This window comes from Amphibalanus amphitrite, unplaced genomic scaffold (assembly GCF_019059575.1).
Source record: "Amphibalanus amphitrite isolate SeventyFive unplaced genomic scaffold, NRLGWU_Aamphi_draft 000039F_arrow, whole genome shotgun sequence".
NCBI lineage: Eukaryota > Metazoa > Arthropoda > Thecostraca > Balanomorpha > Balanidae > Amphibalanus > Amphibalanus amphitrite.
In genome coordinates this window covers 698,356-711,127 of record NW_024881535.1, presented here as the reverse complement: position 1 = coordinate 711,127, position 12,772 = coordinate 698,356, and the positions used below count along the sequence as shown (strand labels likewise).

General features: G+C 48.7%; 3 protein-coding genes across 3 annotated transcripts; 1 reads left to right on the top strand and 2 right to left on the bottom strand.

Moving 5' to 3' along the window:
- Positions 1 to 173: 173 nt before the first annotated feature.
- On the bottom strand, positions 174 to 6,493 carry LOC122374025 (zinc finger protein 112-like). Its single transcript, XM_043352534.1, has 10 exons — positions 6,140 to 6,493; positions 5,793 to 5,938; positions 5,365 to 5,428; positions 4,859 to 4,963; positions 4,349 to 4,427; positions 3,774 to 3,871; positions 3,248 to 3,412; positions 2,402 to 2,791; positions 1,243 to 1,501; positions 174 to 873 (listed from the first exon to the last, which is right to left on the bottom strand). Exons 1-10 carry the CDS (start codon positions 6,265 to 6,267, stop codon positions 607 to 609), a joined length of 1,701 nt encoding a protein of 566 aa, XP_043208469.1. The 5' UTR covers positions 6,268 to 6,493; the 3' UTR covers positions 174 to 606.
- A 56-nt stretch (positions 6,494 to 6,549) lies between these two features.
- Positions 6,550 to 10,246, top strand: LOC122374016 (thioredoxin, mitochondrial-like). The gene is made up of 3 exons (XM_043352523.1): positions 6,550 to 7,011; positions 7,265 to 7,388; positions 8,953 to 10,246. Exons 1-3 carry the CDS (start codon positions 6,806 to 6,808, stop codon positions 9,067 to 9,069), a joined length of 447 nt encoding a protein of 148 aa, XP_043208458.1. The 5' UTR covers positions 6,550 to 6,805; the 3' UTR covers positions 9,070 to 10,246.
- A 1,137-nt stretch (positions 10,247 to 11,383) lies between these two features.
- LOC122374010 (histone H1-like) lies at positions 11,384 to 12,301 on the bottom strand. Its single transcript, XM_043352510.1, has one exon. It carries the CDS (start codon positions 12,200 to 12,202, stop codon positions 11,600 to 11,602), a length of 603 nt encoding a protein of 200 aa, XP_043208445.1. The 5' UTR covers positions 12,203 to 12,301; the 3' UTR covers positions 11,384 to 11,599.
- Positions 12,302 to 12,772: the final 471 nt, after the last annotated feature.

Below are 12,772 nucleotides of genomic sequence, written 5' to 3'. Positions count from 1 at the left end.
ATGAGGAAGGGCGGGAATCATTTCAAGCTTTGGGCATCGGACAAGGCGAATACTCTTCCGCGTCAAATTTAGTTTCAGGGAAATACCGCTATTCTGCTAAATGCGAGTTCAAAATTAGTGCCAAGTAGCGGCGTTGCTTCATGGGTGCTCGTAGCCCTTCAACAATCCCGTGCGATGACAATGAACGATGTATTCATTTCCTACATGCTTTTGAGAACAAAACACAATGACTGGCTCATGTAAACTGTTTGATCATGATGACCCAGATGAACACGTATCGCGGAACGACAATGCCCTGACGGCGGCTGCCGCCGTAAATGTTTGTGCCGCCGGTACTTAACCGTGCCGCCGTATCGGTACGCCGGTACATGCACTTAATATTCCACACACGTGGTACACGAACACCAATTGGTTGACGCGTCAGGTAACTGATCAGGAGTGGACGGGGGCGCACAAGCATCCATGCCTCAAGACGATCGGCAGAGCTACACACTGGTTGGGGACACGTTCCAACAACCGCTCGCTCTTTTGTGGGGGATGCCATTATCAGCACACTTCCCTACATCACACGTCTGCCCCCCCCCCTTGAAAGCCCTCCCCTCCCCGTTACACCAGCATGTCTCCCCACTGCACCACACCCCCCGCCACCGCGGGATACACCTCTCCCTCGGGACAGATTTTCGAGTGGTTCCTCAGCGACTGTTTGCTGCTCAGTCCCTTGCCGCACATGACACATTTGAACGGTTTGTAGCCGGTATGACTGGCCTGATGGCGCCGCAGCCGGCTGCTGCTCTTGAAGGTGACGTCACAGCGCTCGCAGGTGAACTTGGCCGGGCGACGGTGTACCACGATCTTGTGCTGGGACTTCTTGAGCTGGGGACAGGGTGGGATGGAGGACAGGTAATGCCGAGTGCGAGACAGAAAATACACGGCTAGCACCGCGTAAAAGTACAATGCTCATTAAAATTACTGACACTAGTGATGTATCGAAAACCATTGCAATCTCAGGCTACTGAAACATTGGCCGAACAAATATTTTACTTCTATCTACTACGCTGGGCTACGTGATAAATCGAAAAAGTCGAGAACAAAAAGCGGCAAAAGCAATATTTAATCACAACTTGTTATAGCGATTTATCCCCTCGTAACCTCAAACCATCCGTAGGTTTGATGGTAGGCATCCGCAGGTGCCTGCCCTCCCCTGACCTCCAACCCTTCACTCTTCCTGTCCGTTCCACTCACCAAACTTTTGAACTCCAAGCCGCACAGTTCACACCGGTGCCGCCTCCCTCCATGACTGTCCATGTGGTTATGGTACCGGCTGCTCGTGTACGCCTTGTAGCCACAGATCGAACACACGTGGCTGGGCAGCTTCAGGTGGCCCCTGACGTGATCCACGAGTGTGCGGAAGGTGCTGGTGCGCAGCTCGCACTGGCCACATCGGAACGTGCGCCGGTCGTGGCGCTCGGTGTGTTCCGCCATCGACTGCGCGTCGCGGGTCCTGAGGCAGGGGAGGGGAGATGACGGGTCAAATTTATACACACATCCACACCCGACAAATGAGTTACCAGAGGGAGAGTAAGATATTCGGATGCACATGGAGGTCAGCTTTCGATTGTTGCAGCGGGATGCCATTAAAATCAAGCACAGCACACCGGTCAATATTGTTCTACACGGCCTCTTGTTGTAGTTAGCCACATTAGCACGCTGCGTTCAGTAGACACTCATACGACGGACAAACACATAGCGCAGCTACCGAAACACATGGTGCCAACCAGATGCCCATACGGCGTGGAGGATTCGCCAGACCAACACTCTACGGGTGTAGACAAAAAAAAAAAACTACGTGAAATGAAAGTACCTCAGCTGTCCAATAACGTTCAATCTCTTCATTCAACAAAGGCCGCATGGCTTCCCAAACGAAATCCTGGCTTTGTTCTGACGCAAACTTCCTCCTTACTCACCGCAGTCTCAGATAGGCTATCTTATCAACACTCCCTCCAAGCCCAAACAACTCCGGTGACCCCGGCAGCGCGGGTCAACGGCCATTTGGCGTCCCGTCAGTAGCTGTCCATAACACACATGGACCGGTCGGTCGGACGGCGGTGGCAGGCTGCCAGCGGGCGTCATGGGCGGCGATAGATGGGAGGGATGGGGGGGGGGGGGGGACAGGTGAGGCGGAGAAGAATGGAGCTTTGTGTGGGACAGAAGGGGCGGGGACCGGGTTCGGGACATGTCAGAAAAAACGACGATCTATAATTACACGGAAGCGTCATGACTAACGTCTCGTGGCGCCCGTTCGCCGGTTTGGGAATGCGTCACACCCACAGAACCTTAACGTCTCAACCATCCAACCCACCTACAAGGCCCGCTCACCTCGATCAACCCCCACTCTTCTCACCTGAAGTTAGGACAGACGTTGCACGCGTACACGTACTCCGTGTAGTGTATCATCAGGTGTCTGATATACACCTGCTGTCCCCGCACATCAAGTTCACACACCGGACACTCAAAGCTGGGCATTATCGAGCCGGGGTGTTTCTCTGTCACGTGACACTCCAGCTCCAGCACCGACGGCAGCTCCGCGCCACACACGTCGCACACGTGCGGCGCCCGCTCCGAACCTTCCCGGCACGTGGCGTGCGCACGTGCCACGTGCAGCGTCAGTTTGTTACGTTTGGCGTTTTCGTTCACGGAGCCCACGCTTTGGCAGAGTGAGCAGTGTGCGAAGTCTGGCTCGCGCTTGGTGGTGATGCATGCGGTAGGAGAGCGCTGACGGGTGTCTGGGTGCCTGTGGGGAGGAGAGAGAAAGAGCGGGGAGCGAGCTGTGAGCAAAAAAAGCGGTTCGTTGTCGAATTTCGACCATAGTCAGCGCAATGGTTAAACCTATGTTACCTATTTGTAGTTCAGTCATGTAGTGTACCTTTTGTTTCTTTGTTTATTCCATCAATCATCCATAGGCACACACCCAATGACGGATGAAGTCATTCAGAAGTCATTCATTCATCATACCTACTAATAAAATTCAGCCTTCTCGCTTGTCTACAAGACAAATGTTGTCCTGAATCTATCGCAGACGATGTAAATATTTATACGCACACTAACTACGATAATTAACCGCATCGCTTATTCACAGATTCTCTTCTCAGAAACCCGACATCAGCACACCAGTAAGCCTTTCCACTTCTGCTAGCCTCTACCCAGCACCCACATTGGCCACATTGAAACTCCCCACTGGGTTACTCACTCCAGCCAGAAGTGGGCGGCCACCTCCGTCCTGCTGCTGAATCCTATCTTATCACAGAGGGCGCAGCCGCATTCCTTCAGCAGGGGCGCCTCGGAGGGTACGTCGGGTATCGGGGACACCTCGTCCCACGGCAGAGGGGCCGGCGCGATCGACTCGGGCCGATCACTGCGGGGGAGCGGAGAGAGGCCAGAGAGGGTCACAGAGGGGTCACCAGTCAGGTGAGGGCGAGGCATCGCCAGAAAGAAATATATTTTTTTCCTATAATCATCAACGGGGATACGCAAAGGACAGATTGAGTCATGTTTGGTAATGGTGAGTACGAATAAGCCTACAGTGCGATTTTTAGTTAATTGAACAACTGTCGAGGGAAGTGTTATTTTTATGTGAACCTGATAGATCTAACAATTCGTTTTTCCTATCTACACAGACAAGTGAGAAAATTCCAATTTTTCATAACCGTCCAATGACCAGCCAGACAACGTTTTCTCCTTTTTCGGATTATCCCGCCGTTTCGTTCCCTTCTCACCAGAAGTTGACCAGGCGGACACCTTCGAGCGGCATCGTCTGTAGGCGAAGCACGGCCTCCCTCCACAGCATACCGTCTACAACACGCGAGTCTCCGTCCTAGGGGATCAAAGAACGACCGTCAGACGCGAAAGAACCACTGACAGACGTGAAACGCACAGCATCTAGTCAAATACATGCGACTCACTGCTCGTCCTGGGGACTACAGAACCACAATGAGACGTGAAACGTACATCAGTCGCACACAGCCCGCAAGTGATCGTGCCGGGGACCGCGCAATCGTACGACAAACTACAGGCTACAACTTGAAACGTACCGCGCTGAATGATACATCAGCCATGAAAGACTAGCAACTATATAGCAAGGGGTGCAGGCATAGCCGAAACATACCGTCAATAACGTGACACTTATCATGTAACATATGAAATTAAACGCGAAACGTGAAATAATTTGTCTTGCTTATCCACCTTATCATTTCATAATGAAACGTACCATTTTTCCAACAGCTGCAGGCTGCAGCTAACATGTATATGCTCATTGCATTGCTCACATTGACAATTAACCTAGTGAACTTACCGCAGAGAAGGGGCATCGGAATCTCATCCTGGGACGAACTGGTTCACGGAAAAACACTCCCTTGGACTCGTCCACAGGCCTGCAAACATGCCAAACGCATAGAGATGAGAACCATGGACTCGGCGCATCGTTCAGACGCAACGGGTGGATACCACTACTACCACTGCACTTGTGCACAAGAGGGTTGAATGGAATGCGTAATACGTCCTAGCGTAATTTTCTGCGTGAATTTGGGACGGTAATTGCTAAAAACAATAAGAACCGGTAAAAAAGTACCGTAATTTTAAGTGGGATAGCCATCAGCCACACTACAGTAAAGGCATCGTTTTTCAACAGCAGGCAAACATTGAAATTACAAATAACTTGCAGTTTTTTTCATTCAAATGAAAACAACCTTCACAGTCCGTAACGGCAAGCCAAGAAATCATTGATCAATGATTGACAGAACACAAATTCATAAGACTATAAGGATACGACCACTCTCCACCCCTCAGTGAAACAATAGCATACCTGTCAAAGAACTCGGGTTTATAGTCATCAGCAGTCGGGTCGTACTTCTCGCCGTCATCCTCTTCTGCCTCCTCTTCGTCTTCACGCAGCATCATCATGGGATAGCTGGCGAGAGTCAGAAACATCGGCATAAACATGCTGAATGCAAACCCACCGACCATAGACAAATCCATATACTTGAAATACAACATATGCTGTGTGAAAATGGGAAGGTATGCTTGCCTGATATCAAAATCATTGAATATTTCATTTTAGGACCGATTACAAGCTAGAAAGGCTCTTCCGAAAAAGTCGGAATCCGTGCAATCCCCGATTGCGTCAGACTTATTCAGATGTCAAAGTTTGGCGCGCCCATCGAATCTCGGCACGATCCACCCTATTAACCACCTGGCCGCAGTTGCCACCCAACGGCAGACTATCCCCGTCAGGAGTTCAATAGGATCCAGGGCAGGAGCAACTCGAACCCGGCTCGCTTTACCTGGAAACGGAATAAATACGTGGCTTACCATGTTTGACCGCTGGTCTGCTGTTCGGCTGATTCCTCCACAACATAGATGTTGTCCATCTGGTCTGAAAAAGACGGTTTAATGCTGTTATGGCACGCTTTTGCCATTCATCTAATTCATCATTTCCTTCCTAAATCGTATCCCATGTTGAAATGTCAGTGCCACTAAAAAAAAAAAAAAAACGATAGTCATGTGTAGGAACTCATTTGAACTTTGATCCACAGCTCCAACTGGCCAATGGTGTGAATTCCATCCAAGGTGGTTGTTTTTGCAGCTCATTGACTTTAGCTGTTGTCACCAGGGCTGAGCACACACAAGACACAAGGGCCCACAGGGCATTCACAATTCAAACTGTCCAAAGAAAGAGATGAAAAAGATATCACCCAACAAAACAGGCCAACCAGTCCTTCCTCCTCAGATGAACTCACTTTCACCCTCTGTTTGTATCTCCTCCTGGTGGATGACAATGTAGGAGCTGGTGTCATCCTTCTTCTTCGGTCGCAGTTGCACATTCACAAGCTGTGTATTGACAGGCGCCAGAGGTGGAAATGCGGGCTCCGTCAGTCTGATGCCTCTGTGGAAAAGACGGTAGGCAGTTGTAAAAGGGAGGGCTGCTGAACTTATTTTTCAGGGCAAAGAAGATCCACGGTAGCAAAGCAAAAAAAGAAAATGATGAAAAATGAAAAAAGAGTCATGCAACAGTGAAACTAGAAAAAAATGGATTCTCTAGGAGGTAGGTGGGTTCTATTGTACTTCTAAGGTGTGAGCCACTCACTTTGATTCAGCATAAAAATCAATCAAATTTATTAGAAGATCTTCATCGCTGACCACACCAGTAGCTATTTTCAGTCTCTGCCACTTCGTAAAATTATTTCCAAGCAATTGCGCCAATAGTTTTCTCATAATTGCTGTACTAATAACTCTTATACTTTAGCGATCATTCAACTCGGCCAAGGAACTCGGCTTCATATGCTGAATGCAAAGTAAATTTTCCTCTTGTTCAGGGGTGAAAAACGAAGAGCAGGCTCAGCCTTTTTTGCGGGTAGTCTATACAGTGATTCGTTGCAAGGAGATAAATTTTCGATAATTTCTGCTATTGAACAAAAATTTTATCTTTTCTTAAGAAGTCAGTTTCGACGCTTTTGCTTCAAACTTGAAGGAAAAAATCATCACATACCCTGTTCACTGATGAGCTTAAAATTTACTCACGAGATGGCAGTCTCACTCCATAACGCAGAAATAGTGTTAATGGAATGTGGTTGCCTAGCAACCAGAGACTGATCTAAAATAGCTGATTTAAGCATTAGACTTCGAATACAATTACAAAAAAGCTTTCAACGCTGGAAGAGCGTGTGTCGTAAGCATTCTTGCGCACTCTTCAGCGCTGTGTGGACTGGTGGCGAAATATTGGAACTTGATTTTCTGAAGATATTGTACCAAAATGAGTAAACTTTATCTGAATCTTCGCCACTTTGCACGGGCCACCACACTGTTCTCAAATACGTCCTCAAGGGCTGTTGGTGAGCTTCACCGGAATCTGCACGCAACTGGAGTAAAACAAGATATTTTTAACATTCAAGACAAGGAAGATTTCAAGCAGCGTGTTCTTAACAGTGACAAACCTGTATTGATCGACTTTCATGCCAAGTATGTTGATGTCTCCAGTCAACCAATGGTTTTGACTTTTAATGAATAGATGCCTACCTAATTCAAATGATTTGAAGCATGAATAAACTATTATATTCATTCAAGTTACTCTTCAGCCTCTCATGAATCTTGCTCTTTTTCTCGTTTCCCTCTCATAGGCTAATATGTAGATTTGTCGAGCTACCTACCGAACAGTTGCTTGCATTATTTCCTTATCCTGAATAATCATTGAAATGTTCATTCCTGATTCCAGGTGGTGTGGCCCATGCAAGCAGCTGACGCCACGGCTGGAGACTGCCCTGCAGCAGTTCAAGGATGACGTTCACCTGGCAAAGGTTGACATTGATGAGAATGATGACCTGGCTATGGAGTACATGGTAAGCCCTTGGTGGTGAAGGTGGGAGTCAGGACACAAGAAATGCCAGAAAAAAAGATTAAGGACTTAAGGATTACAATGTGGATCAAGCAGAATTAGACTTATTTCAGGAATGATGAAAGAAAGTGCGTTTTTAAGGCTCATGATTATATATATAAATGCAATGAAACCCCTAAGCCTCATGCTAATAATTGTATTAGCAATTGCACGAAACAGTGCACGAAACACGAAACAGTTGTCTCATTTTCTTGGCCCTATTTTGAATACAATTATTAGCATGAGGCTTATGGTTTTCATTGCATTTATATATATTAATTCAGGAATGAATGTTCTGCATTCTAAAATGCATATCAAGTTAATAAAACCTGACATCCTGTAAAATGCAACATTGCCTTTAAAACGTAAGCTGTCTGATATGCTGGATATTGATATTGGTATTTAATTGCATAGCTCCTGGATCATAAATTGTTTATCTCTTATTAACAAATAATATATTTTAGCCAAGGTTCTCCCTTATCATAACCAAATACCAATTACTTCTGCTCGGTACATCATCTCCCCAAGTCCCGAAAGCAGAAGAATATGTCCTGCTGGTTGGATTCGTCTTCACCGTGCTGATACCATTCACCGCGCTAACGCCATACGAAAGTTCAGATTCACAATTTAACCAACCTAATAGAAGGCCGCATGCCACCCTATTTCTGACCAGTGCTATGTTTTCCTCCTGGTCTCTGTTCAGTGTTGATATGGTCGTTCCTCCGCAGCCCTCCCCGGTTACGGCTCGTTTATGCCCACGGTTATGGCTCAGTTATGTCTCACGGCCTTGGGAACAGACAAGGGCTGCCGCACCGGCCTCTGCCAAACGGCTGGACCCTCGCGGTCTCACAGAGTACCCGGCGACCTCGCCCGGCCCGTGCATTTCTGTTCTGTTTACGTTACTCTTCTGTGATATACCTAATAACCTTGATAAAATGTCAGTACGCTTCTACGACGTTAAGTTCTCACCGTATATCTGCGCTTTGAGGCGTGCTGTTCTGACCTAAGACAAGATAAAGAGCAGCGATGCATTTGCAGGGGGCCATCGTTTTTAAATGAGAACGAAAAACTTGTCGATCTACTAATTGACGTTGTAGCGCCTCGTTCGGTTTCTCCATGTGCTCCGGCTCTTTCCGGGCCGACGCATACACCCCGTTACCGTGCTCTGATGTCCTTTTAAGTGCTTCCTTTTACGTTACGTTACATTTTACACCCATTACCCAATCCTCATTGCATGTTGCACCTCTTCCACATTGTGACTTAATCGTCTCCAAGTTGTGTCGCTCCTTTCCCACATCCCTTGTCGCTAGGCAAGCTTAATCGAAATTCCTCTCTTATTATCTTCTCAGTAATGTGCTATTTTCATCTCGTGATTCTCGTTTCCCTTCCCGTAACTACCGTTTCTCTACACCGTAACTTGGTTCTCATTCTGTTGCCCCATTTCCATCGCATTGACTCCCGTTTCCCACACTGTAACTCCAGCATCGCTGCACCATGACTCCATTTCTGACGTCATCGTTCGCTCACAGGTGAGTGCCGTGCCGGTGGTATTCGCCGTCAAGGGCGGCAACGTTGCCGACAAGTTCATCGGCCTGCAGGAACTGGACAGAATCACCTCCTTCATCCGCAGTCTGCTCGACAAGTAGGCGCCGTCTGTACACTCAGGTGACGTCACAAACGGCCAGTGACGTCATCTGTGCGGTCTGTGTACTGTGTGGTCAATGGTGATGATGTGTGTGTGTGTGTGAAGTATGTGAAGTATGATGGCACAGTAGGGAAAGAATGGGTTCAATTAAAAGAGAGCTTGGTAGGTTTTTGGGAGAATGAGGGCATTTAACAATACGTACAGTGTATATTTTTGTCTAGCTCAGAGGCCTTCTTGCTACATACCTACATTTGAGGCTTTTCACTTCATATTACCGAGCAGCGTCACATCCCTTGTGCAATGACCTATAGCCGAGCAGTTGCGTCTTTTGGGTATACTGGGGCGGCCTACCGAGGGTTGTATCGGGTCTCAGGAGGGGCGGTGTGGTCCTCTGCACTGCCCTGATGGTAAGGGACGTTTGGGAAGGATTGGGAGTTACGGCCTCCGCGCAGGAGAGGTGAACGAAACAAACAGGGTTAGGAACGGAGAATGTTGAGCCGTTCTGGCTTTGAGTCTTTCGGAATGACTCGCCTAGGTTCATGAGAAGGTCAGAGAAAAGCGATTTGTTCGTCGGGAAGTGACTCCGGACTCGCATGATTGATTTTGAGTTGAACCGATCCCGGAAGTCTCGAATCTAGCTAAGGTGACTCGTCTGACTCCTGATTCAAACTCCTGACTCAGTCAGGAGTCAGAAGAGAAGAGTCTAACTCTCTAACGCCCTTTGGACTAGTGCGCGCGTTAGTGCTGGTGCCTGGGAAGGGGTCATTACACAGCTATGGCCAGTGTTGAGGTGCTCGAGGTCCCGTTCGTGATTTCCCCCAGCGGCGTCTCACCCATCGCACCCCTTGGGAGGAGTCCACGTTCGGAGACTGCAGCGACCCCTGATGTTCTGACTGCACAGCGGCGGGCGGCTGGGTCACCCATGCACTATCACATAGACTTTACCCCGTGGAGAACTGATAAGGAATCGCCAATGCAGAGTGTCTATAGGAGCGTATGTGGGATGAGCGGATGTCACGTTGCCAGTGATCGTCTTAAGGAGCGTGTATATCAAACGCCGGTGTTTGCGTGGTTCGCTGTATCGACTGGTCCGCGAGTTTCGCCAGGACGGGGTTGGACGAGTCGGTGTGTGAAGTGGCCTGCTCGCCCTTTTGGGTCAATACAGCCACTGGAATTGAGTTGGAAGCGTTTCTAGAATAGAAAAATAATTTTGGGAAGACCAGAGTGAGTAGAATGGGAAGAGCTTGAGGGTGGTTCCCATCCTCGGCAGCCGCAGGCTCTTCAGTCCCACCGGGTATATATTGCCTCGGTCCTACCTAACCGGATTGTGCTGCCATCTACGATGTCTCGACTGCTAGTATTGCCATCTGTAACGTTCAAATCCAGCGCCATCTACGTTAGCGTGCAGTTTCCGTGACCTTGTGACCCATATTGCAAACTGTAGCTGCGGTCAGGCAGCTGGTGTTCATCGTGGCTCATGCATGACAGTATTTTGTCTACCTGATTCTGATAAAAATTGAGCTATTGCTTAGAGCTAACATTTACGAAAATTCATAAGAAGACAACAATGAACAGCAAAACGATAAAGCGTACCTAATGTAGGAAAATAACCGTGCTAAATTGCTTTATCGATTTGTCTTGCAGCAGAGCCTTGATGGTTTTTCGTTAAAGGGACCCTCCCACCTTCAAAAAAGTTTATGAATTGGCATGAAAGTGATGTCGCTCGGTTCAGAAAGAGCGAAAACGAATATCTACCAAATTTCACCGAAAAATATTCACCGGTTTTCAAGATATTAGACTTTTACTTTTGTTTACTTTTTGGGATCTCCGCTGTTCCTAGCGACTTTATTTAAAAGTGCGGCATTTGTTGCGCGCAACGCAGCATATACCACCGCGTGCTACAAAACGTTTTAGTCAAACATTTAACGGACGTTCGAAATCCTGATGACGTCATCAGATTCCCGTAATGGTTAAGAGATAGGGACCACGCTGGTCCCACCCTGCAAGTAAAGGGAAGAAATTTCTTGAACACCATAAAGCTGCGGGGGTTGCGACCAGGATAAATGGTGGTTTCTGAGCCTGGCCGCAAACTTGGCTATCTCAACTCAAAACTAATGTTAAGGTGGGAGGGTCCCTTTAAGCGTGTGGTTCTGTTCTGCGTTCATATAGCTCGTGCTATCGTCTATTGAAGCTTGCTACTCTTTTTATGTGAAACCGCATGCCGTATTTCAATTGAGAATGAGGTGAAATTCGATCTCGCCAATCCATCTCCAGTTGATTCGAATCTGATCCCAATCATCCCAAAAATGCACGGCCATACCTCATAATTTATTGTACACTTTGATGAATACATCAGCTCTGACTCGAGCTATGCACGTTACATAAGCAGGCAGCTTCTTCGCCATTTTGGTGAGATCCACAAGCCCCGAACGCCCGCCGTTCTTTGGGCAACTGGTAAACGAGGCAATAAAAACCAAGCATGATGATGATATATACACTGGGATTTGTACATAGACTCACTGGGAAACACTTTACGCCTTCTTCGCCGCCTTCTTGGGGGTCTTCTTCTTGGCGGGAGCCTTCTTTGCAGCTGGCTTCTTGGGCGTCTTCTTCGCCTTCTTCGGCGACTTGGCCTTCTTTGCTGCGGCAGCCGCTGGCTTCTTCTTCGGGGTCTTCGCCTTGGGCTTCTTTGCCGCTGCCGGCTTCTTGGCAGGGGACTTGGCTTTGGGAGCCTTCTTCGGCTTGGGAGCAGCCTCCGCCTTCTTGGCCTTGGGCTCCTTTCCGGCCAGCCGGTAGCGTCCAGACAGGAGGTGAGACTCGCCCTGGCCCTTGGGTCGGGTCAGCTTACCGGCAGCCAGTCCAGCGTCGAAGGCACGCCGCAGCATGTGACGCAGCATCACCGGCTGCACCTTGTACTGCGCCAGGATGTACTTCTTGATAGCCATCACTGATACACCTTTGGGGTCCTTCTCGTGAGCGATCGCCTTGGTGATCATCTCCAGCGTCGGCGGGTGGGTCGGCTTGGACGCCTTCTTCTTGGCGGCACCTCCCTCCTTGGGCTTGCGTCCCTTCTTCGCTGGCGTGGCCGCGGGCGCAGCGGCAGCAGCAGTTGCAGCAGGAGCGTCGTCAGACATGACTGGTTTGCTGAGCGATGCGACACGGACGGAGCTCGACCCTCTCACCGCGGCGGCTGGCGTACGTTTACGTCCGGCGCGGCGGCGGAGGCCTTTATAACCTCGGCGCGGACGGCGCGGACGAGGCATCGATTGCGAGAGGCGGGCCGGCCGCCGGCGGCGGCGCTCGCTGCCAACTGTGCTTCTGATTACGGAAAAGCGCCCATTTAGCACCAATTGGAAATTTGGGATACGATTTTTGGGCCTACGATTGTTGGCAGAATATTGGGGTATACGTGGGCCAAATTTGCAGACTAGCGGTGCCCTGAGTCGGCTGTAAGGACGGTCTGAACACAAGCAGTTAGCGGGTGAAAAATCATAACATTGAAGATAAAGGTGTAATTAACGTCTTATGGGGTTTTATGGCGAAAATGACTGGTGCCATGTGCAAGAACAAATATTCATCTATATAATCGCCGAGTATCGTCATGTTACCCTTCCTCAATCTTTTCGTATACGAGTTTAAGTTGACCCTCTCACAAGCACATTCGGGCCGATTTTGACGCTTTCCGTTGGAGACCGTCCAAAGTG